This window comes from Astatotilapia calliptera, chromosome 13, assembly GCF_900246225.1.
Source record: "Astatotilapia calliptera chromosome 13, fAstCal1.2, whole genome shotgun sequence".
NCBI lineage: Eukaryota > Metazoa > Chordata > Actinopteri > Cichliformes > Cichlidae > Astatotilapia > Astatotilapia calliptera.
This window is the reverse complement of record NC_039314.1, coordinates 18,293,402-18,316,170: the sequence shown is the minus strand read 5'-3', so window position 1 is coordinate 18,316,170 and position 22,769 is coordinate 18,293,402. Positions and strand designations below refer to the sequence as shown.

At 41.0% G+C, this 22,769-nt stretch overlaps 1 protein-coding gene across 3 annotated transcripts; it reads left to right on the top strand.

The window, feature by feature from the left end:
* The first annotated feature begins 1,547 nt into the window (after positions 1-1,547).
* Positions 1,548-22,769, top strand: zranb1b (zinc finger, RAN-binding domain containing 1b). 3 transcript variants are annotated; one of them, XM_026190085.1, is made up of 10 exons: positions 1,548-1,623; positions 2,670-3,743; positions 11,127-11,314; positions 13,961-14,114; positions 14,918-14,989; positions 15,745-15,943; positions 17,011-17,131; positions 17,544-17,673; positions 21,193-21,422; positions 22,433-22,769. In XM_026190085.1, the coding sequence occupies exons 2-10, from the start codon at positions 2,762-2,764 to the stop codon at positions 22,652-22,654; spliced, it is 2,298 nt and encodes a 765-aa protein (XP_026045870.1). In that variant the 5' UTR covers positions 1,548-1,623; positions 2,670-2,761; the 3' UTR covers positions 22,655-22,769. The 3 variants fall into 3 exon arrangements, with proteins under 3 accessions (XP_026045870.1, XP_026045868.1, XP_026045869.1); XM_026190083.1 differs by having other exon boundaries at positions 1,577-1,775; XM_026190084.1 differs by lacking the exon at positions 1,548-1,623 and adding an exon at positions 1,840-2,147.

The following is a 22,769-nucleotide window of genomic DNA, read 5'->3' as shown; positions in this document are numbered from 1 at the left end:
GGGGGGGGGGGGGGGGTAGCATTTAAACTGAACTTACCGTATGAGCTTGTCTCAGTTGAGTGTTGTGGTATCGAGCAGCAGTTCTCAGTCTTGGTCCTCACTCTTGATCCTGGTCTTCAAGCCCTAGAAAATTTGTTTTGTTTTTTAAAAACAAAAATCCCTTCTGCCATCCTATCATGACCAGATGGTCAGATAGGAAACCAAAAGGACAGAAGACCACTGGTGTAAAGAGTGCGAGACCTAACATTGTTAGGATTGTATACCTTTTAAGCTCCAATACACTCATGTACTTACTGTATAGGATGACCTTTCACTTCCTCCGCCCCCAAGTGGTTCATTGCAACATAAACACCTCCCCAAAGCACAAAGTCCAGAGCGCAGATGAGATCTTCTTGGCTTTTATCTGGATTTGTGTACTTGACAATAGCTGACCAAGGACTTGCTTAGATGAGCACAGAGAATAAGGTTCTTGAACTGGGAGGGTAATAAATGAGACATGCATATGTGATATAATGCCTCTTTGTTTTGTTATTGCGATAAACAGTCTTCATTGAATGCTTTAAAGTTTCCATTTTTCAAAGACATTAACATGTAAGTGGGTGTAAATCCTCATACGTGCATTTTATTTGGATGCATTGTCTTTATAATGTAAAGAAAACTTTGTGCTTAGAGTTTGGGATTTCCTGGGAAGAAAAAAAAAGCTAGTCATAGATTTTAATTTTATTATTATTTTTGCATGTGAAAAATGAATTGGGGAATCATTAATTATTGTGGAATATAAAAATCTGCTTTGATGATAGGAGCTTCTCACCAATATCGTCACTAGTTTCACGCTGGGAACTGTTGATCAAGCTGTCATGCATTACTGCAGACTGCTTGCTGCAGTATTTTTTTACGATGACATCATCCTTTCGTCCCTTTTTAGGGGGGAATACCACGTGGTTGATTGCCAGAGATGCAACATATTGCGATGCATAAATTATAAAACAAACACATTTTACTCTGACTAACTAAGCCTAGCGACTAAAAGAACGGGCGCTCTAATGGCTCTTTTCGTTATTTCTGTGATATTCGAGTCTGTTTTGCTTTGACTGAGCCTTTTAACAATTGGAATGAGAGACGTAGAATGTGATTGGTCCGTGTCAAGGGATACACATGTGTCAACCAATCGGCTTGCTCAGCAGATTCGGGTGGTAAATCCTGATCCTGCCTCTGACTGTAACACGGCCCAGAGCTCTCTGCTCTCCCTCGTAGTGTATTTTTAAGCCCTGCCTCGGTTGCTTCCCTTCCCTGTGCCGCCATTAAAGTCCGTCCGCTTGGTGTTTGTGGAAAACGGGAAAATGATTTAAAAACTCAGAAGAGACAGGCCGAGGGACGGGACCTGGGGAGGGGGGAGGGAGGGTTCTTGCTACGCGGTATGTGTGGACTGTCAACTGCCAAGTAAACGGCGCCCCCAAAAGAAGTAAATATGCGGCTAGTTTCGTCCAAGTGAGAGGAGCCTGAGTTCGGAGTGGAGTTGGTTTCTCCGACCGGGGGTGGGGTGGGGGGAGAAACTCCATTGGTTTTGGCTGCACCGGGCGTGGGGAGGGGGGACCGAGGAGTGTAAACACAGCAAAGCAAAAGGTGAGGGTTACAGCGTTAAGACACCTTCTCGTAGAGTTGATAAGGGCCTCTCAGACGGTTACGAGCAAAACATAATCCCGTAACGTTAGCGAGCCGCAGCCAGCTAGCTTGGCCATAAATCCTGGATGGCAACCGAGCGGTTGTTATGGAAGGTAAGTGACAGCTAGCTGGTTCCGTTAAGACACGACACAGCCGTACAGTGTCATTTGTTAGTTTACCACTACTGGCTGTAAATCACACTAGTCAAATGCTTATTTAAATAAATTCAAGTATATTATAGCGGAGTGTCTTGACAGTTTTGCTAGTTGCTTGTGAGTACCAAAGCTACTTGACACAGTTGTTTTCAGAACATGCAGCTCACAAAAAAAATGTTGAATTTCTCACTGTGTGTTGGTAAACTTGGGAGGCGTGGCGTAAACAGTAACGGGACTACAGACCTGCCCTGTCGGAGCCAGCCTTATCTTTTATTTTGGTGTTCATGGTTCAGAATACAGCGTGGGACACATACAGTTGGATCATTTAAGGTCTTAATTAGCTTTACGGCGAATTTTCTTTCTGTGCATAAGTCTCTTAACCAGTCACGCGCCTCCCTGCTGGGCGTCAGGTTTCATCTGTCCTTGTCTCTTATTACCTTGCCTGGTTGTTGTAGGGCGCATGTGCCTGGTGTATATAACTTAACTGTATGTGTTTATAGTCAGTGTTGCACTCTAGGCTGCAGTTTTGCCCTTGCACTTTGTTTTTGTGGGTCTCTAAACAATAGTTTGGTTATTACTACAAATTAATACCAGATCAAGAGTGGGCATATCTGTTTATTAAAATTTTGTTTGCCAGTCAATAATTTGAATACACAGGTGGCTGTAAATAAGTAGGCTTTGTTTGGGACATTTGGCAGTGTATTTTGCTCATTTAAACCGAGAAACAAGCTAATTTTTAATCCCTTTACCTTCTTGAAGTGTTTGCCTTTGATTAATAAGATACTGTGGTTTGTCTTTTTTATTATTTATTTAACATATCTGTTTGGGTTTTTTCCCCCCTTTAAACCTTAGTGTGCTGCTTGCTGTGTGATCTCCTTGAGAGTGGATCTGCCAAGCTGAGTCCCTCTGAACGGCAGGAAGCCTCCCTTAGCGGCGGTGCGACGATGACCGAGCTGGTTGCCAAGTGGGCCTGTGAATACTGCACATACGAGAACTGGCCGTCAGCCATCAAGTGCACCATGTGCCGCGCTCAGAGGCCCAGCGGGGGTGCCATCATTACTGAGGAGCCCTTCAAGTGCAGCCCTGCCCTGGATGCCAGTGTGCATCAGTGGGGCCCTGCAGACCTCAGCAACAGTCCATCTCAGGGGGGATCTAGCTTACTTATTTGTCCAGACTCCAGCGCCCGACCCCGCATTCGCATTGCTGACGTACCTGAGCCTAGTAGTAAGTGGTCGTGCCACATGTGCACCTATCTGAACTGGCCTCGAGCTATCCGGTGTACTCAGTGCCTGTGCCAGAGGCAGCAGGCTCAACAACACCAACACCAACAACAGCATGGGCAGCATGCAGCCCATCAAGGACATCATACCCAGCAGCCACGCAGCCCCACAGAAACACCCCAGACCTCAGGCTCTGGATGTCGCCCCTCTCCCCCAACCACCACTACAGACACTTGTGAGGAATATAATGACCGTAACAGGCTCAACACTCATACACAGCACTGGACCTGCACTGCCTGCACTTATGAAAATTGGGCCAAGGCTCTCAAGTGTGTTGTGTGCGATCACCCCACACCCAATAGTCTGCTGGCTGAGCCCATCGAACTGGCATCGGAACCTGAGAGTCAACAATCATCCTCAAAACTTGACCAGGACAGGGACAACAGGAGGGCTGTTGTTGGCCACATGGTTAGTCAAGGAGTAGGAGGTGTGGTGGGTGGTGTAGGGAGTTGTAGCAGCAGCCAGAGGAGGTCACCGCCAACGTTAAAGCGGGAGTCAGAGGTGAACATGGACTTTCAGAGGATTGAACTGGCATCAGGCGCTGGGATTGGGAGCAAAGAAGATCTTGAGGTGGATTTCAAAAAACTCAAGCAGATTAAGAACAGGATGAGACGGAGTGATTGGCTGTTCCTCAATGCTTGTGTTGGTGAGTTTTTAAGGATGGATGACTTCACTGAAGTATGTTTGACTTGTATTTTGCTTATGTTATGAGATGGGCAGTGAGTCAAGTGAATAATATAAGGCAAGCTAACACCGTGAAATGACATTTTTCCCAAATTTGTGTGAATGATTCACAGTATGTTGCTTAACAACCTGCAAGGCAACTATTTACTAAGCAGTTTATAGAACTGTATCTAGATTATCTTGAATGTAATCTTAACATTGCAGACACACTATGTATGCTTGGAAGTCCTCTGTATTCAGCTAGTAAAAAATTCACTATAAAGACAGCAAGTGTCCTGCCACCCACACTGTACACTGGCGAATGCAGAGTGGGAGGAAGGATGCGCATTGTAGGAACAACTAGTTTTTTCTTTTTTTCCCTCTCTCACACCACTGTCTTACTCTTTCTCTTGCCTTTTTCATGGATGAGTAGCGTTTGTTCTGTATGCCCACTCAACCTCCCGTCTGTTTTCCTTATCTGTCCCTCTGACAGTTGATTATTCTGTGTTATATATACTGTGTTATATATGCACAAATTTGACAGTCATGCCTGCATTTGGTATCGCAATGAAGTCCTTTTAGTGATTAAAAATTGTGCCTTTTTTCCTGCTACATTCCTCAAAACCTGTAAGAGCAATATCACTGCAGATAGTTTGTTTCTGGCTCTGCTCTGGGTCTCTTGCTGCATGTCAGATGTTGAATTCCCTCATGTCTGTGTTGCTTGTTCCCGTGGGACAAAGTCTCATCTGGTCAAAAATTTCTCTTGCAAGTAGGCATGATTTTGTTTAGGCTTATTCAAGTGTTAACATTCCTTATCTGATTGGAAATGTCTCCTAATTCATTCCTCTTCTGTTAAAGGAAAAGAAATCAAAGACATTCTTTAAATTCACTCCCTATTTGGCAGGTTCACTAGACATACTTCGGAAAGTTTTATATCAATATCTGCCTCATGCCATCTGTTCTGATCTGAGGAATAATATCTGTGTTTATCAGCACAGACATTATTCTGTGTCTTAGAACTGCTGCTCATGTGGAACCACAGACACATATTGTTTGTTTTGTCGTTAAGGTGCTCAAATGCTGCACTACTGTTAATAAGAGAAAGTAAATAACAAAAAGTGTCAATAATCCTCCATTTTAAAAGTATCTGGTATACTTTTAAGTATAAAATGATGCTTTACAAAGCTTTACAAATTAATACAACCTTTGTCACTTCAGTCAGCATTGACACATCAAACCTGCTTTGGATAACCTTGGGCTATGTTCAGCATGAGTTCTACAGATACATGCTATAAAGACGGCTGCAGCTTCTGGGTCTGAAACGTGAAGCCTCTGCAGATGTGCCGATGCGCCTTAAACCTGAGAAGCTTTTCATACCCAGCAGGGCCACTTCTATTTGTTGCCAAAAAAGTTCACTTGTATAGAAGTCTACTGGAAAACTGCCCTCAGCCCACTTTGTGATCTCGAGCATTTTCTTGATGACTTTTTGGTTAAGTCACTAGATTGAAGAAATTTTGAATAAAACATGAAGCTCAGTTTGTAAATTATGGTAGTTATTAGACACAGAAATGAGGATCATCCAGGGTTATCCCTATTGGTTAATGATTTGTTCATCTTAAATTGTTAGCCCATTACTCTACAGTGTCCTCACTGTCAGAACCACTCCTTGCTTGTCAGCTTTAATTAGAAAACATTTGAAAAAAAGATGGCAATGGTGAAAACGCCCAGCTTGAGACTTGAGACATAACAGGTCTTCACTAACAAATGGGAGACGTCACAGTGGTTATGTGGTTCTACATCAGGCCTGGTCACGGGTTCTGATCCTGCATGAAGCCAGACTAAAGCGTGAAATATGAAATAACACGTCATGCAAGAGTAATAGAAATCACATGTTTTTAAGGCTGCATGTTTTGACAAACAACATCTGTTGTGCTGCCAAAAATTTTTGTGAGCTGAAGTTCATAGACATACACTGATCAGCATGAAAACAATAAAATCACCTGCATAATAATATGTAGGAATTCCTGGTGCTGTCAAAGTAACTCTGTTTTGAACATGGACACCTCCTTGGGGTGTCTTTTGGCATCTGGTACCAGAATGCTCACAGCACATCCTTTGGGTGAAGTGCATAATAGGGTGTGTCCTGAGCAACACTGGAGTAATTACTTATAATGTTTTGAAAAACCTAAAACCTTTTCTTACTTAATTACTCCCTGCAGAAAGGTAATTTATTACATTACTCGATATGTTCTGCAGTACTGTACAACATGACCTGAGATTTATTGTCATATAATTCGAATGTACAGTCCCACACATTGACACAAATCCCAGTCCTAAAGAGGATCTTTCTTTTAGTGTTTTATGAAAAACAGCCCAAAGAGCACTTCACAGATGTGCTGTGGCCACGGAGAGTCTACTGTCGCACCAGGTATGGGTACAAGCCCGTCTGCTCATCATAGCTTTTATTATTTGTTCAAGCTTTGGCTAATAGGCTGGGGTCAGCATGCACTCTGGATCCAGGGTTCTTCACTGCTAGCTTCATATGACCATGCCGTCTTTGCTGATGCTTACAAAGAGACACAAAGTTGTATTAGCAGTAGTGGATAGTTGTTTCTGCCACTTTACAGTAACATTCTTGTCCTTTCATGCATTAAAAATGAAAGTAATCTGAGCTCTTCAAAGTCTGTAGACCGTTTTCCTACAGAAGCCAGTTTGAATAGTTTATATAATACAAGTAACAGCATAATTGTTGATTAGGGACTAATGTAATTATTGAAATTAGTACATAAATGCATTATATTATTACAGAAAAATGTAATGTGATTACAGTGATGTCCTCTGTGAATTGGGATGGTTCTGCTGACTCTGCTTGCTGATGCTCAGTCACATAAGGGTGATGAGTTCAAGTCAGTGCTGTGAAGTTTGCCATGGTCCTCAAGCCACACCTGCACATTGTATTTTAAATAGATTGTTAATGTTATTCACTTCAGATTGTCACTGTCAGTAGTTTTAATGTTATGGTAGAATAGTGGATGTGACAAACAGCCTCTCACAAAATCAAACCTGTGATGAAGTGCTGGGGGCAAAGAAGTTAAATTTTCACTCCTATAGTTTTGAAACTGTGGTCACGGTTTCCCAATACCTAAAGTTGTTTACTGAGGAGCCTGATGCACTAAAATTAGCACGATCCATGTAAAATAAGTCAAAAATAGAAAATGCCTGTGGCTGTAGAACTTACCGTCACTCCTACAGTGTGCATGACCCATGATCCTTAAACTGAACACGTGTGGCATTTGTGTTGGTAAATAAACAAAATGCTTAGTATTATGTCATTAAATACCCAGAGGTTTTACTAGAGAACCACACTAATATGGGCAGGATGTGGTTTGGCATCATCTTCCTAAAATAAGCAAGGCCTTTCCTGAGAAAGGTGTAGTCTGGTGTAATTTTGAATTACCGGCACATTTACGGTTGTGCAAAATACTCATGCAGTGTGCGTAGATGCACCGCCATAACATGCTGACATTTAAACTTTTGCTTACTCTCTCTCCTCTTTGACCTGAACTTATTTTCTTGTGTTGCTGGCATCAAATTCAAAATAACCATATATTTTTCAGAATACTGTTCCTCAGATTTACCATTTGATATATTGTTTTTGTTTTTTTTTTTTTTTAATTATCAGTTAAATAGGATCCAAATGATTTTACAAACCATCACATTCTGTTTTATTTACATTTACACATTTCAAATTTCTTTATTTTAGTAAAAAAGGGGAGTGCTCATACAGCATAAAGACTTGGATCCTCCTACTTTAGGAATGTGAAAGGAAACAGGTGCATAGTCAACGGAAGCCAATGTGAACACAAGGAATGTGCAAACATCAAACAAAATCATGTCCTCCTTTCCCGGTTGAAGGATAAAAGTAATAATGCAGCAATATTTCCACACATTTATACATTGTTGCTATATATATACTTATATAGTTTATGATATAGTTCAATCAGAACATTAATTTAATTCAGTCTTTACCGAAGTCTCATTGTCAGATATGGACAATATCTATCTACAGTATATGGACAGATTTTCCACAGTAAGGGTCCATCTGTAATGTCTCTATCTAGATGCAGTTGTAATGATGGATTGTTTTTAGTTCCCTTAAGACCATGAATATTAATAATTTTATGGTATTCTCTTATGTAATATTTACTCCAAGCTGGCATTAAATATATGAAAAACAACAGAAGTGTATGCAATGAAACTGTTTCTTAATGCCTGTTTTTCCACAGTAGTGTTGAATTATCAGAATCAGAATACTTTATTAATCCCGAAGGAAATGCTAACATTTGTTACGATGCAGCATATCACAATGTTTATAAATCATATTGTTATATTATAAAATGCTAAAACAATGCCAACTTCATTGTTTTGGTTAGGTGTGACATACTAAGGGATTGTCTTGCTAGCCTTTCAGACAAAAAGCAGATTGGTGTGTCAATACCAGCAGGATGCTCAATATAATGTCAGACTACTACAAACCTCATTCAGGGCCATCATTTTGATATGTGATTGCAGGGAAAAGCCAACATGTTACTATTACACCAACAGTAACAAAACAATACACTAAGAAATGCCACTTAGCCAACCCACACAGTACAGAAGAATTTATTACTATAAAATGTGTTTGTAAATTCAGTTGCGCTTTATTAATTTGTGTTTTTCTTCTACTTTTACGTACTTTTTTCAGCAGTGCTCCTGTTAAATAAAGATGTCTAATATGTCCAATCCAGGTGTCCTTGAACAGGAAGGTATGCTGACAGAATATTTACTTCTTCTGTTTTTCTCTCTGAAGCGGCTGTTTAAACAGGAAACTGTACCAATCACAAATAGACTTTGAATCACCCACATCCATCTGTTGATTCTGCTATGATGGAGGCGCCCGCTATCACCATTATTGAAATGTGCGTCCTTTGTAGGAGAAATAGACAAGAATCACTTAGCCTGATCCATTCTGTCTAATTAGTCTGTCTTTAAGTGTATGTCTGTTTGCATATTGGAGCCTTTTGTGTTCACCAAAGGATCTGTGAGTACAGTACTGACTGCAGGGCTACAGGCACACCCACGCTAATGGAGTGTTTTTTGGAAAGTGGTTTTGTGATCCTTCTATCACGCTGCGCTGCTATTGTGTAGTTTCTCTCATCCCTCACCGCGCTAGCCAGCTCCACATGGCACAGCAAGTCCTTCTACCCACTCCATGTCTCTCTCGCTCTCACTCACATGCAGATTATGCAGCTGAGCATTGTGTGTGGTCCTTTGACGCGAGAACAAAAGCGCAACAGTGTTTTAAGCTATCAAATGTACGAGAGACTACCACATGAGAATTTACTGTATACGCTAGAAATGGGAAGAGGATATTTCTGTGGCTGCTGTCATATTTGAAAGAAATTTACACTTTGATTTTGTTTTCATTACTCATAAAAACACATTTAGCTCAATGTTTTACTCTGCTTAAACTACTAATAGGTTATTTTGTCTCACTGTGGTTGATCACAGAACTAGAGGCTTGCACAAGAGTTATTATAGCTTTGTATTTTCTATCAGTTTTTACCCCTCAGCTGCAAAAGGTTGATGGGGTATTGTCATCACCCTGCAGGGCAAGCGTACAGGTGGCGTGGACACCCAAGTTTGTGAATGCGATAACTCGAGAACGAGACCACGTAGAATTTTGAAATTGATACCATAGGCGCATCTACTAGGAGGCTGAGGGATACCAGTACTTTCTTTGTTTTTTTGTAGGGTTAACTTTTTGTTTTCAGTTCCGTTTCAGTATTGGTTTTTCTTATTTAAATGTAGCATTTATTGTATAAGTGTTTTAATTATGTTTTTATATTAATTGCAATGTCAGGATTAGTTTGATGATTATAATGCTGATAATAATTTGGCAAATTGTAAGATTTACGAAGTTCAGAAGAGTGCAATAATAAAATTCAATATTGCAAAAATCAAAATAACAAAGACTAAAGCTGAGCACATTTCCTGTTCCTGATTTTTTTTAATTTTTTTTTTATTATAGCTATTTTTTTATTTACACAATAATGTTTGAGTTAGTTTTTTATTTTTATTTTCTAAAATAAAGCTTCTATATAAATGTTCTTCACAATCTAAGAGGTATTCGGGCAAGAAGCTCATCACACATTGGTTTGTTGCTGATGGTTGGCTGCTAACAGATGAGCCTAGCTCCGGTTGCCTAGGTAACCCTTTACCATATTTACAGCCCTGTGATTTGTCAGTTAGTATCCTTCGCTCTCATTGGTAGCCACTTCAATCACTCACCTCTAAGTTCTCTCCTCGCCACATCGAGATGGATCGCTTCTCCTTTAATTTGAGCTTTTTCTTTAGTTTAACTTAAACTTCATTAACCTTCCCTAACAAAGGATGTGAAAACCAAATATGTCAATTTATTTATTTCATTCTGAGCAGAACGTGTTCATAAAAGTCTCCGTCAACTTATATTAAAACATAAAGCTGACTATTAACAGTTCATGTCCGCAAATCACGTGTGTGAGTTCATGGACAAAAATTTAAATTATACTATAACTCAATTTGCAAGTAAACATACAATTTTGCAGTGCTTCATTGCATATGCAAAAGTTAATATATTAAAAAAATCTGCTGGTTTTTTTTTTTTTTTTGGTTTTTTTTTCACAGAATGACTCTTCCTGCAGTAGTGTCTCATTAGCTGGTAACTATTTGAGTTTGTTCTCTGGAAGTTGGTTGTTTCATTTACACTTTGCACCAGAAAAGAACAGACACACCAACAGCTGCTCAAACATATCCATCAACGCTTATGCTACAACATAAACATGAAGATTAAGGAGGTGAAAAAAACATCACACTCTGATGATCACACTCTGCCCCCTGATGTCTTTTCCCCTTGACTTCAAAGTCAGCAAAGTCTCAAAGCTGTCACAGCTGCCACAGAGATAAAGCACATTCAGATCTCCAATATTTCATATATTTTAGTGTAGTGTAAACTGACCTCTGCGCAAGGTTGTCTTTTTATGTCTCTGCTGTGTTAAGACTTGGTGTGATTCGACTGCATTGGTCAGCACGTCTGCTCATTTCCTATTTTTTCCACAGCCAAAAGTGGACTGTTAAAGGATTTATTTTTCTCAGCAGAGCCTTTTCATTTTTATATTTTAAATGTCTTCATGAAAATGATTGCCAGTTAAATGCACAAAATTTGTGCTAATGTGGGGCAAAGCAGGAAAAAAAAAAAGGTCTTCTCTTCAAAACTGTGTCCACAGTGATCACTTGGTAACATTGTTTATTGATGGGAGCTTTCTCCTTCCCCTTCTTTGTCTGAAAGGTGTTGTAGAAGGTGACCTGGCAGCTGTGGAAGCCTACAAGACATCGGGAGGTGACATCGCAAGACAGCTAACGTCCGACGAGGTGCGCCTATTAAACCGGCCCTCAGCATTCGATGATGGCTTCACGCTGGTTCACCTAGCCATCCGCTTCCAGAGACAGGACATGCTGGCAGTGTTGCTCACAGAGGTCAGTGCAGACTTGGTTCGCTTTCAGAAATCACCTACCCTAAGGTATCAACTTTCTGAATTATGTTTGTAGATTATCAAAGCACTAGACCATATTAAATACGTGACTATATAGGTCATACTGTAGATGATTAATTACAAGACGCTTTGTCGGCTGGGATCTTCATGTTTAGCTTTTAAGTCCTTGTAGCAGAAATTGTGGTGCCCAGTTTGTGTCTGTTTTCATAGGGCTTCAGCTGCACAGAGTAAAGGATTTGGGGATCTTGCCTGAAGTCCTTCAAAACGGCAGGAGCATAGTTGGCTTAAGTTGGCATTTTAATTGTTTTTAACGCTCCGTTTCACTTCACTACAAAGGCATACTTTGTATATTATAACTTCTGTGTTCTTTGTAGGATGTACTCAACTGTAAATGATAGTCTGCAAAGCTTTGCATATAACCAACACACAACCATGGTGGTCTCTTTTGTCTGTACAAGTGTCCTCGAAGTGCTCTGCTTTCCTCTCACAGTCCAAAAATATACCTGTTAGACTCACTGGCGATTTTACAATTAGCTGCAGTTGTGAATGTGAGAGTGTGAATGGTTGTCTGTGTCTGTGTTAGCGCTGCTTACATGTACTGGTGACATGTTCAGGGTAGGGTTGCACAATTATGGCCAAAATGGTTATCACAATTGTTTGGATCAATAATAAGATCACCGTTATCTACTGAATTATTTATTGATTTTAGCGACAAAATGTTTTATTTATAAATGACACTCCCCTACACTGCTCCTTTATTTCCGTTGCATTGTTTTGCTGCTTGATGATGGACAATTCATACTAGCAACCATTTAATTATTTTTCTTGGCCTTCGTGTATTGATTACACTGTAGTTAGTGGTGTGTTTTCAGGTGGTTGAATGGGTTAGTTGTGTTGGTTTGTCGTGCAGACGCAGCTCTACAGGACTCTTTGAATATGGTTCATTCTTGGTTAATACCACTCGCCCTAAATCTGAAATATTTTCAACCAACCAATGATGATCCACTTCTGGGAACAGGTTCTTCACCTTCTGCTGTGCCAGACACTTAATTTTTGTTTTGTAGTTTTGTCATTTTAATGTAGTGTTACTTGTCCAGGCTACATCCAGGAAACTTCATGCTGCATAATACAGGGAAAACCACTACGACTGGCACAGGCAGGCACGTTATCGAACTGTAATTTAGGGAGCGCTTGATCTGGTTTTTCTTTGTATTGTTGAAGCACACATTTTCAGTGTCGGCTGTTTGTGTTCATTTGTTTTGTGGGTAGCCAAAATCACAATCGTGATTAACATTCGATTTATTGTGCAGACCTAGTCCAGGGTGTACCCAGTCTCTCACTCAGGCTCAGCTGGGACAGACTCATACACCCCATGCCCCTAGCTGGAGATGCGATTAAGAAAATGCATGGATGGAAAGTAAAATTAGGCTCAATCTAAAAAAAAAAAAAACAACTTTTAATTAGATAACACCTACACATGGATACTTTAAATAAATATTAAATAAGAAAAATACTATTGGTTGAGCTCTTCTACTCAACCTAGTAAATGTAGTTTTATTTCTGAATATGAGAATCTGCATGACCCCAAAATTGGCTTCAAGCTTCTTCTCCTACTCTCGTTTAGTGAGATCAGCCAGGAGAAGTCCTAGGACCAGTGTGTTTTTAGGAAAGAGAGGGACTAAATTCAGCTGCACACTCCTGTTCCACAAACTGTATAATAATATGTTCCTCTGTCAGTAATTATTTAATAGCATTGGTATTATATGTTCAGCATCCTGGTGTGTCTGTGCAGTGAGGCTCGCTGAGTTCATGTGTGTCTGCTTGAACTGTGCATGTGCTGATGTTGATTGCACCCCTCTTGCCTTCAGCACTGTGATCCCGGATTATCTGTACACACACCTCTTCACCCACACTCAGCCGCTGCCCCAGTTTCTTTTCCAACAGGGTTAGTGAGTAACCACTGGATCATGTCTCTGAAACGCCCCAAAGCTGACACCTGCGTGAACTTGCTGTGTCCTGGAGGTGATTTAGATTTGATTAGTGAAAGTAAAATTAGCTCAGAACACAGTGAGCTAAGTCTTCTGCCTACAGACCCCAAAATGAATGACTTTCCCAAGTATTCAGACAGCGAATATGGTAGAATTTGTTTAAATGGCATCTCCAGAAATTTACTAGGTTTATTTAAAAGGAGAGATAAATCGGATGCTTCACACAGTCATAATTTTACCGCTTTGCTCATAATCTCTCTCTTCATAGAAGGTTTTGGTTTTTCAGTCTAGGTAAGAATATAAAAATGAACTGACTTCTTTTCTTGTTCTTGGCCTCTCTAAATTGACATAACGTATCAGACAAAAAGGATTTGTTCAGAATAATCTCTCCAGATCTCTTTATCTTAACTCCATCAGATATTATCAAAGTCAAGTGACTTTCAGGGCGCTGAAGCTGTGACTGTTAAATTTTATTCTTCTTAGGCCTCGGTGGAGCAATGCATTCAGTTGGTTTTGCATTAGTTTGTGGTTTTATGATTCTTTGTAGTTGCAGGAAATGCTCTTGCTTTTTTCTTATTCTGTGCATCCTGTACGCTTTATGTAGATTTAAATTCTCTCTCTATATGCTCTCCTCTCTGCAGGTATCCCAACAGGCAGCCAAGTGTATTCCAGCCATGGTTTGTCCCGAGCTAACAGAGCAGATCCGTCGTGAGGTAGCCGCCTCTCTTCACCAGCGCAAGGGAGACTTCACCTGCTATTTCCTCACCGATCTAGTGACATTCACCCTGCCTGCAGGTCAGCACCGCATTAGCAGACAAACGAGTAAATGCAGCCAGAAAAAAAACAATTTACAAAATATCATAACATAAATTCCAGAAGCCGTTCAAAGTGTCTGTAGCTGAATAAACCCAGCCAAGCCATTCCGTCTGGCTTTCCGAGTGTGTATCAGAATGCTTGTTTTGTTTACTTCTGGCGTATAAGATTGCTTGTTGCTCGATCGCTGCGGGGACATAATGCCACGGTTGTCTGTTTCCAGCTGCCACAACATGGAGGCTACATTGTTTGTGTATTGTAATAGCAAACTGAAAATACCACGTACTGCCAACTATGCACCAGCCATGCTTGACTTTCATTCATAGCAAAGCCATATTTAGTGTTTTGCCAGTGTGTTTTGGTAAAATTGCAGGCATTCAGTGCTATTTCTGTTGAATTGTACTGTGTGGAACTGATCTAGTGGTTCAGTCTGAAGCTCTAGCTAAGCTAAGGATTTTTGTTTTGCAGAGTGTTCAGGACATGCCGACCTTGGCTTCTGGCCACTATAGAAACCCATTCTGTTCAGTTCCACTAAGTCAATGCATTCATTTATTTTAGCTAAAGAATAAGCTACTGTGCTGAGCAGAGCTCAGGGCAGAGAGTGAAAGCCACGGGCTGTTGTGAAGAGAACAAAACATGGTGGCTTGAGTTGAAATGAGTCAGAGAAATTTTTCTGTCATTTTAGTAAAGTTTTACAGGTAGTTAAAACAAAGATACACACATCTATCAGGGTAAAATGTAAATCAAACCAAGACCTGCTCCTATTCCTCTTCTTTGTGTTTCAGACATTGAGGACTTGCCTCCAGCAGTTCAGGAAAAACTGTTTGATGAGGTGCTGGACCGAGACGTACAAAAAGGTGGAAATATTTACTCTTTTCTGCTTTATGAACACATATCACATGCCGTCCTCAAGTATCCATGCACTTATTTTTAGCATGTGAGAGAGAAACCAGATCCCCTGATGGTCTGGCTGCTTGGCACACAAGGGGAGTCCCCTCACAAACTGTATACTATAACAGGGAGGCAGCAGAAGGCTGGCTATGTTGTCTAACTGGTATTTTCTTGCTTGCAAACAGTTTTTTTTCTTCTTCCTGTTTGTCAATCTGCCAAGCGCTCTCACTTCAGGATATGTACCAGTTGCCTTTGTCCTAATCAGCCTAAATGAGTTTTAGGAATTTCTTTGATCATTGCTGAATGATTGTACTTCCTTTCAGGTCACACATAAACGCTTATAAAAGCCGTCACCTTTCTTCCTGAAGGTCCCTGCTCTTTTGTGTAGCCTTCTCTGTGGTTCACCGTCTCAGTGTGTGTCAAACATTGTATTAGGCCATACAGTATCTTTATTTCTGTCTTTATCTCTTTTTAGGTTTCCTGTCATAACCTGAGCCTGAGTAGTCATTTGGTTTTGTGGTTTACAAGCAGACATTGTTATGTCACTACTATTTTCACAGATGTGAGCAGGCATTAGCTAATACTGAAACACCATGACCACTGTACAACCACACTGTTGCACTTCCTTGTACAGCATGTTTCCTTATTATTATCGTTATTGCTTGAATTTTATTTTATTTAATTTTTGAAGAGATATCCTGCCGTCTCCCCTCTTGTTTAGAACTTGAAGAGGAGTCTCCCATCATCAACTGGTCCTTGGAGCTGGGGACTAGGTTAGACAGTCGACTTTATGCCCTGTGGAACCGCACAGCTGGGGACTGCCTCCTTGACTCTGTGCTGCAGGCTACGTGGGGCATCTATGACAAGGACTCAGTACTCCGCAAAACCCTCCATGACAGTCTGCACGACTGTTCTCACTGGTAAGGCGACGCCACGGGGATTAAGTGTGTAGTTCGAGCTGATTTGCACTTGTCTTTTAAATCAATTCAAATTATGTTACATTGAATGACACAGTGCACCAAACATAAAATTTAGACAGGTGTTAACATAAATTGGAGCTTGTATGTTGCTCTTTTTAATGACTAGTAGTTAGGAGACAACTTAAATAGGCAAAAAAGCTACATTTTTTAAGTACTATAGTCTGAATAAACAGGGATATGTTTACTCTTAACTTATTGCCGACAGACATCCCTGTCTCGTCCAGTGTTTCCTTTTTTTTTGCTTAGCTGACCTTTTTACACAGAAACATTCGTGGATCATGAAATGACTGAGCTCAAGTGCACCACTGAAGGAAAACAAAAGCTTGACTTTCAAAAGTGTCAAGTTACATTTTGTTTTCCTTCAGCGTGTCTATGGAACATGTGGTTTAGAGGCCGGGGTCTACGAATCCTAAGTTTAGATTGGCAGCTTATAAAGAGATCAGAGACTTTGATCTGGAAATAAGAAACAAGGGCTTTTTTATTTTTTATTTTATGTCCTCAAAGATCTGTTATGACTCCTGCATCTTCTTAGTTTAATTGGAAAAACCCCCAAAACATTCTCTTCTTTAAACTTCCACACGAAATTATTTAAGTTGCACCCTGAATCACGAGTGGCTCCAAAATGATTGCGATGTTCCAAAACATGCTCATAGGTGCAAGTGTTCAGGCAGATGAAAATTGAATGCAGGCTTCTGGTGTCAAACTCACATAAATTGTTCTGTACACGAAAGAGACAAGAAAAAAAAAAAAGAAAACACATTTTTGAGTGGAGGGGCACGGAGTCTGACTCCAAAGCCCAGCGTGACTCACGTCTATTTGTGAGAAACAGTGGGTTTTTTGGTGAGATAATTGCTGTTTAGATATAATGAGTAATGCCATCCAGCCCAAACCACGACAGACGTGGAGGAATGTAGTCAATTGCAAGCCCACGCCTTGCTGCACAGAGGTCAAATAATGTCACAGGCTAAACAGTTTGTGTGCGTGTGTATCTGTGTGTGTCTGTGCAGGTTTTACACCCGCTGGAAGGAGTGGGAGTCGTGGTATTCCCAAAGCTTTGGTCTGCACTTTTCCCTCCGAGAGGAACAGTGGCAGGAAGACTGGGCTTTCATACTGTCCCTTGCCAGCCAGGTACATGTACATGGAAGTAAACACACTCACACACAAACATGGAGGACAGGAGCTTGATGTGCTTAAAACGTGACACGCTAATAATGCATGAATTATGCAAGAAGTTTTACTGCTCTTGGTGCAGTATACTTAACCTGTAATGCCCTCTGAAAGTGCATCCTGTCTGTCATCAGCACTTCTCTGCTTCTCACTGCTCTTTGTGACCTCACTGACTAAGTATTTGGGTGGGCTGTTATTATATCTGGGTGTGAAAGCTCATTAAATTAGTGTTTTCCATGTTTTCACATTTAGAGTATCCTGGCTGCATTCAAGAACCCTCATTTTATCGCTTCCCTGAGTCCTAGAGCATTGTTTTGTATTTTTCTGACTTTGTGTGTGTGTGGGGTTTTTTTGTTTTTTTTTTCTTTTGCAGCCAGGATCCAGCTTGGAACAGACCCACATTTTCGTTCTTGCACACATACTTCGTAGGCCTATCATCGTCTATGGAGTAAAGTACTACAAAAGTTTCCGTGGTGAAACACTCGGGTACACCCGTTTTCAAGGTGAGCAAGAAATAACGTTTCGGTCAAATATTGTTTGCTGTTGTGCTCAGCATCATTCCAGCGGGCGTAGAACTAGACTTCCTTTGTGAAATAGTTCCAGCCTACGTGTGTGTGTGTGTGTATAACTTTCATAGGTGACATAACTGCCCCTCTGATCCGTCAGTAATTATTGTTTACAACAGTTATTAGTCTAGTGTCTTTCATTTAATGGGTAATTTTGCTCCATGTTGCTCAAAATAACAAAAACAACATAAAATGCCAGGATGAGTCACAGGAGCACGGAGAATTCATATTGTGGTTGCAGACATCCAGATACAGCTGAACATATGAAAATCATCAACAGTCAAACAATCCTGAGAGCACCGAGAGCGGGGGCCACCTTTACAACTAGCAGTAAAAACAGTCTGGATTCAATTTGCCTGCTGAGTGATGCTGTACAGGGGATGATGAAAGTGCTATGTAAGGGCCAACTGCTTGTGGTAAAGCCTGCCTGATGGACCAGTGATTTACTGTTGCCAGGAGCCAATGTATACACACACATACACACACACACACAGAGGAAGGGGTGCTTATGGGCGCCTATAGAGAGGGGTGGGGTACCTCAATTAAAGTGGTGAACAAGTGAACCCAGTAAAACCACAGCGGTTACTAGGAGAGTAGCAACACACAGGCTCCTCAATAGCGGTGTTGGTTACAGATGTATTCATGAGATGCGAGAGCTGCCTTTGTGTGTTATGGAACTAAAGAAATATGAGACACTCTGTGTTGTCATCCTGCATTGTTTTGTTTTATAATCAGTCTGGTATTTGCAAGTCAGCATTGACTGTTGTGAGACATTTATTCAAGCATTGCTTTCAATCCAGGGTAACTTTGAGTGTTTTAATTTCTGCTGAGCTATTCTTTTACCCTGATGCATGTCAGCACACAGTGTTCTCATAACTATTTCTACATTTGTTTGTAAGGGTTAGTTAGTACCTACTCTAGATTATAATAGCTTGTGTAAAACAAAGTCGTGTATGTGAAAAAGACAGTTTGAGAGTGAGAGTACCTCTATAAAAGCACATGTTCTAGCAGTTTGCTGGTCTGAAGCATTCAGGTATGTGTTCAGACAAATTCCACAATCTTCCCAGAAGTGGTCAGATGATGCACCTCTCTCCTAAAAAGAACAGAGCTTGGGTTCACAGTGTTAGAGCTAAATAAACCACAAGACATCTGGAACAATGTCATTTGAACGGCTGAGACCAAAGTGGAGATGTTTGTCTATAATGCACACAACCACATTTAAACACAAATGCCTCATATCAGCTGTCAAAGGGGTGCGCTGAGAATCTGAATGACCGTACACTAATCACCTCAACAGTGTGACACCAGTGTGTCTGCTGTGTTGAAACTACAATGTGCAGAGGGTAGATGGCAAAACGTGCATCTAAAGTCACTATAACATATCCTTACCGTGTTGTTGTGAAAAATATCAATTCATTACAAAAATCTGGATTTTAAAGACGAGTCAACATCTAGAGCCAGACTTGCTAACAGTCAGCAGCAGTGCAAAGCTTTCTTTCATCATTAAAAAGCTTCTGGATTTACTAAAGAGGCACAGTGTCAGTTTTGTGACTGCCAGTTGTGGATAGTGCTGTTTTTGCAGCTGACCTTCTGGCATATGTGTTTGCAGGAGTTTCCCTTTGAAGAGGAAAATATCTCAGTCACTCGAGCATGATTTGCTAATGTTCATGGCATGCAGTTTTACTGCAAATTCCCCTAAATCGAACACCAAAAAAAGCCTGTTCTGGTTGTGATCGCTGCTTCTAGGAGTGTTTATTTATTTAGACTGAGAGGGGGAGATTTTATCAGAAGGAGTGCCTAATTGGAATTTTGGTTCGATGGCTCAAAACTGTGAGTACAATGCCAACACTTTGGCTCTGTCCTAAAACTCTTCACTTGAGCATTTAAAGCTGAGCCCAACTTACTTTAATACTGGGATTTTCATGAAACAAAGCAGAAATTAATTAACTGAGCTGTTTATTTTTCCTCAGCAGTGTGCACACAGTGAACGACTTCTCTCTGCTATTTCTAGAACAAATAAAAGTGTATTCATTAACAGACAGACGGCTCATTAATAATTGTAAATAGTGTTTGTGTACGTACAGATCTCAGCTTTATATGGTGGATTAGTTCATAACAATGCAGCTCTTCTTTGAATAAATCCCAAGCTCCACCTGAGTCTCAGTCCTCAGGACCTCATGCACATTTTAATCCTCCTTCAGCCTCCTCTTGTTGACCTAAATGGCATTTTCAGAGGGGAACGTGTAAAACCTGAGCGTGCGCTGTATTTTGATTGGTAGGTTTGCATCAAGCTCTTCCTCAGCTTCCTCATTGGGTCTGCTCGTTTTTGAGACACTAACCTGCACCGCTCACCAAAGAAGGCTGATTATTCCCCTGTAATTGTGGCATCACAATAATCACTTTGTAAATGTGTGAAATTAAATGCATCATGTTTTATGTAGTGATTGATTGTAAATCCTTCCCTCCTGCTTGTTTAGAAGTTCTATGACTGAAGCAAAATATTCTCCATCCATCAATTATCCCAGCTGACTCAAAGTAAAACAGACCTTACTAATGCCCTGGAATTATACAGAATACACTTTGATAAATTAGTTCATAATCTGGATTTAGAGATCAGACATAGAGAGTGCTTGCAAGGCTGGATGAGAAGCAGATTTTCTTCCAGCAGCATGATCTTCAGAGTCTAGCTGTGCATTTAACAGGTTATTGCTGAAAATACAAAACAGATTATGATATGAAATGGAAAATACATGGTCAGATGGTCCATCGCAATGATCCTTTCATAAAAGACAGCCCCAGTGTATCCTATCCTAAAGGAGGTAGTGAAAGTGTTGAAACGCCTTTGGAGAAGTCGAACAGCTCCTATTATGGTACTTCCAGTTTATGTAATTCGGTTAGGAACTTAACTGAGCAAAATGAACTACTGGAAAATGCACAAGCTGTTGCAATGGACTAGTAAAAGACCATGCCAATCTCCAACTGACTACAATGTTGTGGGTGGGATCTTTAGAGAGTTGTGCATGAACGAATGTCCACAAACTTCTATAAAATGAAACGATATCTGAAAGGAACGTGACCTAAAATTCCCCCACAATGATGTGAGAGATGGATAAAGTCGTAGGGGAAAATATTATGTCAAGTTATCGCTGTTACAAACCTTTAAATCATGAGGTGTACTTAGTAGTTGTTTGGATCTTTTTTGTTTTCTATTTAAAGGAAGTACGTCATAATTCATCTTCTCCTTGAATCATAACACCAAAATAATTCAAAATATTCAAATTAAATATTTTAAGTTTGCTCACAAAAGTAGTAAACAGATGTGCATCCTTTTTTGTCAGCGTTTCAGACTCTGCTGCAGTAGTGTAGTAGTCTATTTTTTATATATTTGTACAGTATATATTTATGCAGTACCAAAAGATATAGTATAGTGAATTTGTGTCTTTTACGTCCCTCCAGGTGTGTACCTGCCTCTTTTGTGGGAGCAGAGCTTTTGCTGGAAGAGCCCCATCGCTCTGGGATACACGCGGGGCCACTTCTCAGCGCTGGTGGCCATGGAGAACGATGGCTTTGACAATCGCGGCGCAGGCGCCAACCTCAACACGGACGATGACGTGACAGTGACGTTCCTGCCTCTGGTCGACAGCGAGAGGAAGCTGCTTCACATTCACTTCCTCTCAGCGCAGGAAGTAAGGCACTCAACAGACGTGGTGTTTTTCTACTTTATTAAGTGGCTGCATTATGCTCATTTACAGGTACAGGAAAAGACTGTAAGGACAGATGTCGCCTGTATGCTTTCCATTTTTCTTTTTAGCTTTTCACCTGCTTTTAGAAACTACAAAATAAATTGCTTAGACTGTATTTAAAAGATGGATGTACCCATCATGATGTTACCCAATGATTTCTGGACTCCAGATTTTGGAGCCTCAGTGTGAGTGTTTTGGCCAGCGCTGTTAGTTGGAGGAGCCAGAAATGGCCACAGTTAGACCAAAGGGTGGAGAGTTGTTATCAGCTGGTTAGTGTGGTGCTTCCATAAACTATATGTGTGCAACAAACACACAGAGATTTGCTAATTAGTAACACTGAAGTTAAGTTCAGTTCTTTCTACAGCATAAAAAGTGGTATGAAAACACAGTGACCCACTTCCAGTGTTGTTTACTGGACTGGTGGCGGTGGTTCCTCTGAAATACAGCTTTGACGTAGCTGTGGGCAATGGTTAAATGATCAAAACTAACAGCAGCATAGCCACACAGCGTTTAACATTAAGGATTTAATTACTATTCCAGGGACGGTGCTGCCAATAATAAAGAAATTCACTCAGTCTGCAGTTCCTCTGGTGTCAGACGTGCAGAAAGGAAAAAGTATCTGAGGAGTTAGCAAATGCAGATCTAGCCAGTAAATAACAATGTCAGACTTGGAGCTGCCATTCTTTGTTTGTGGGTATTAAAACTCTCCACTAGAGGTGTTATGCAAATGTGTTACATACAGAAAAGCCGTGGGGGAAGAACCTGTACTACAGACTAGCAGTTTCAGGAAGTTCAGCAGCAGGTAGATGTGGTCTGGACCGTGTCACTTTGTAAGCCTTGCTTCTCTTATTCTGTTCTGAGTTACTGTTCAGAAAGGAGTAAGCGGTGTTTGGGCTGTAGTGAGGTGACAGGGCTCCCTCTGATGGTCATGTCTGTCCCCTCCTGTCCTTCAGATGGGTAATGAAGAGCAACAGGAGAAGCTCCTGCGGGAGTGGCTGGACTGCTGCGTGACAGAGGGCGGCGTTTTGGTTGCACTTCAGAAAAGCTCCCGCCGCCGCAACCACCCGCTCGTCACTCAGATGGTGGAGAAGTGGCTGGACGGCTACCGCCAGATCCGCCCCTGCGCCTCGCTGTCCGACGGCGAGGAGGAGGAAGACGACGACGACGAGGAGTGACGAAGCTGAAGTGGAGGGAGGCTATCTGCTGGGGGGCAGGACTCCTCCCCCATCCTCTCTCTTTTAGTTTTTCTTTGAGTTGGGGATTTTTGTTGTTGTTGTTGTTGTTGTAGTA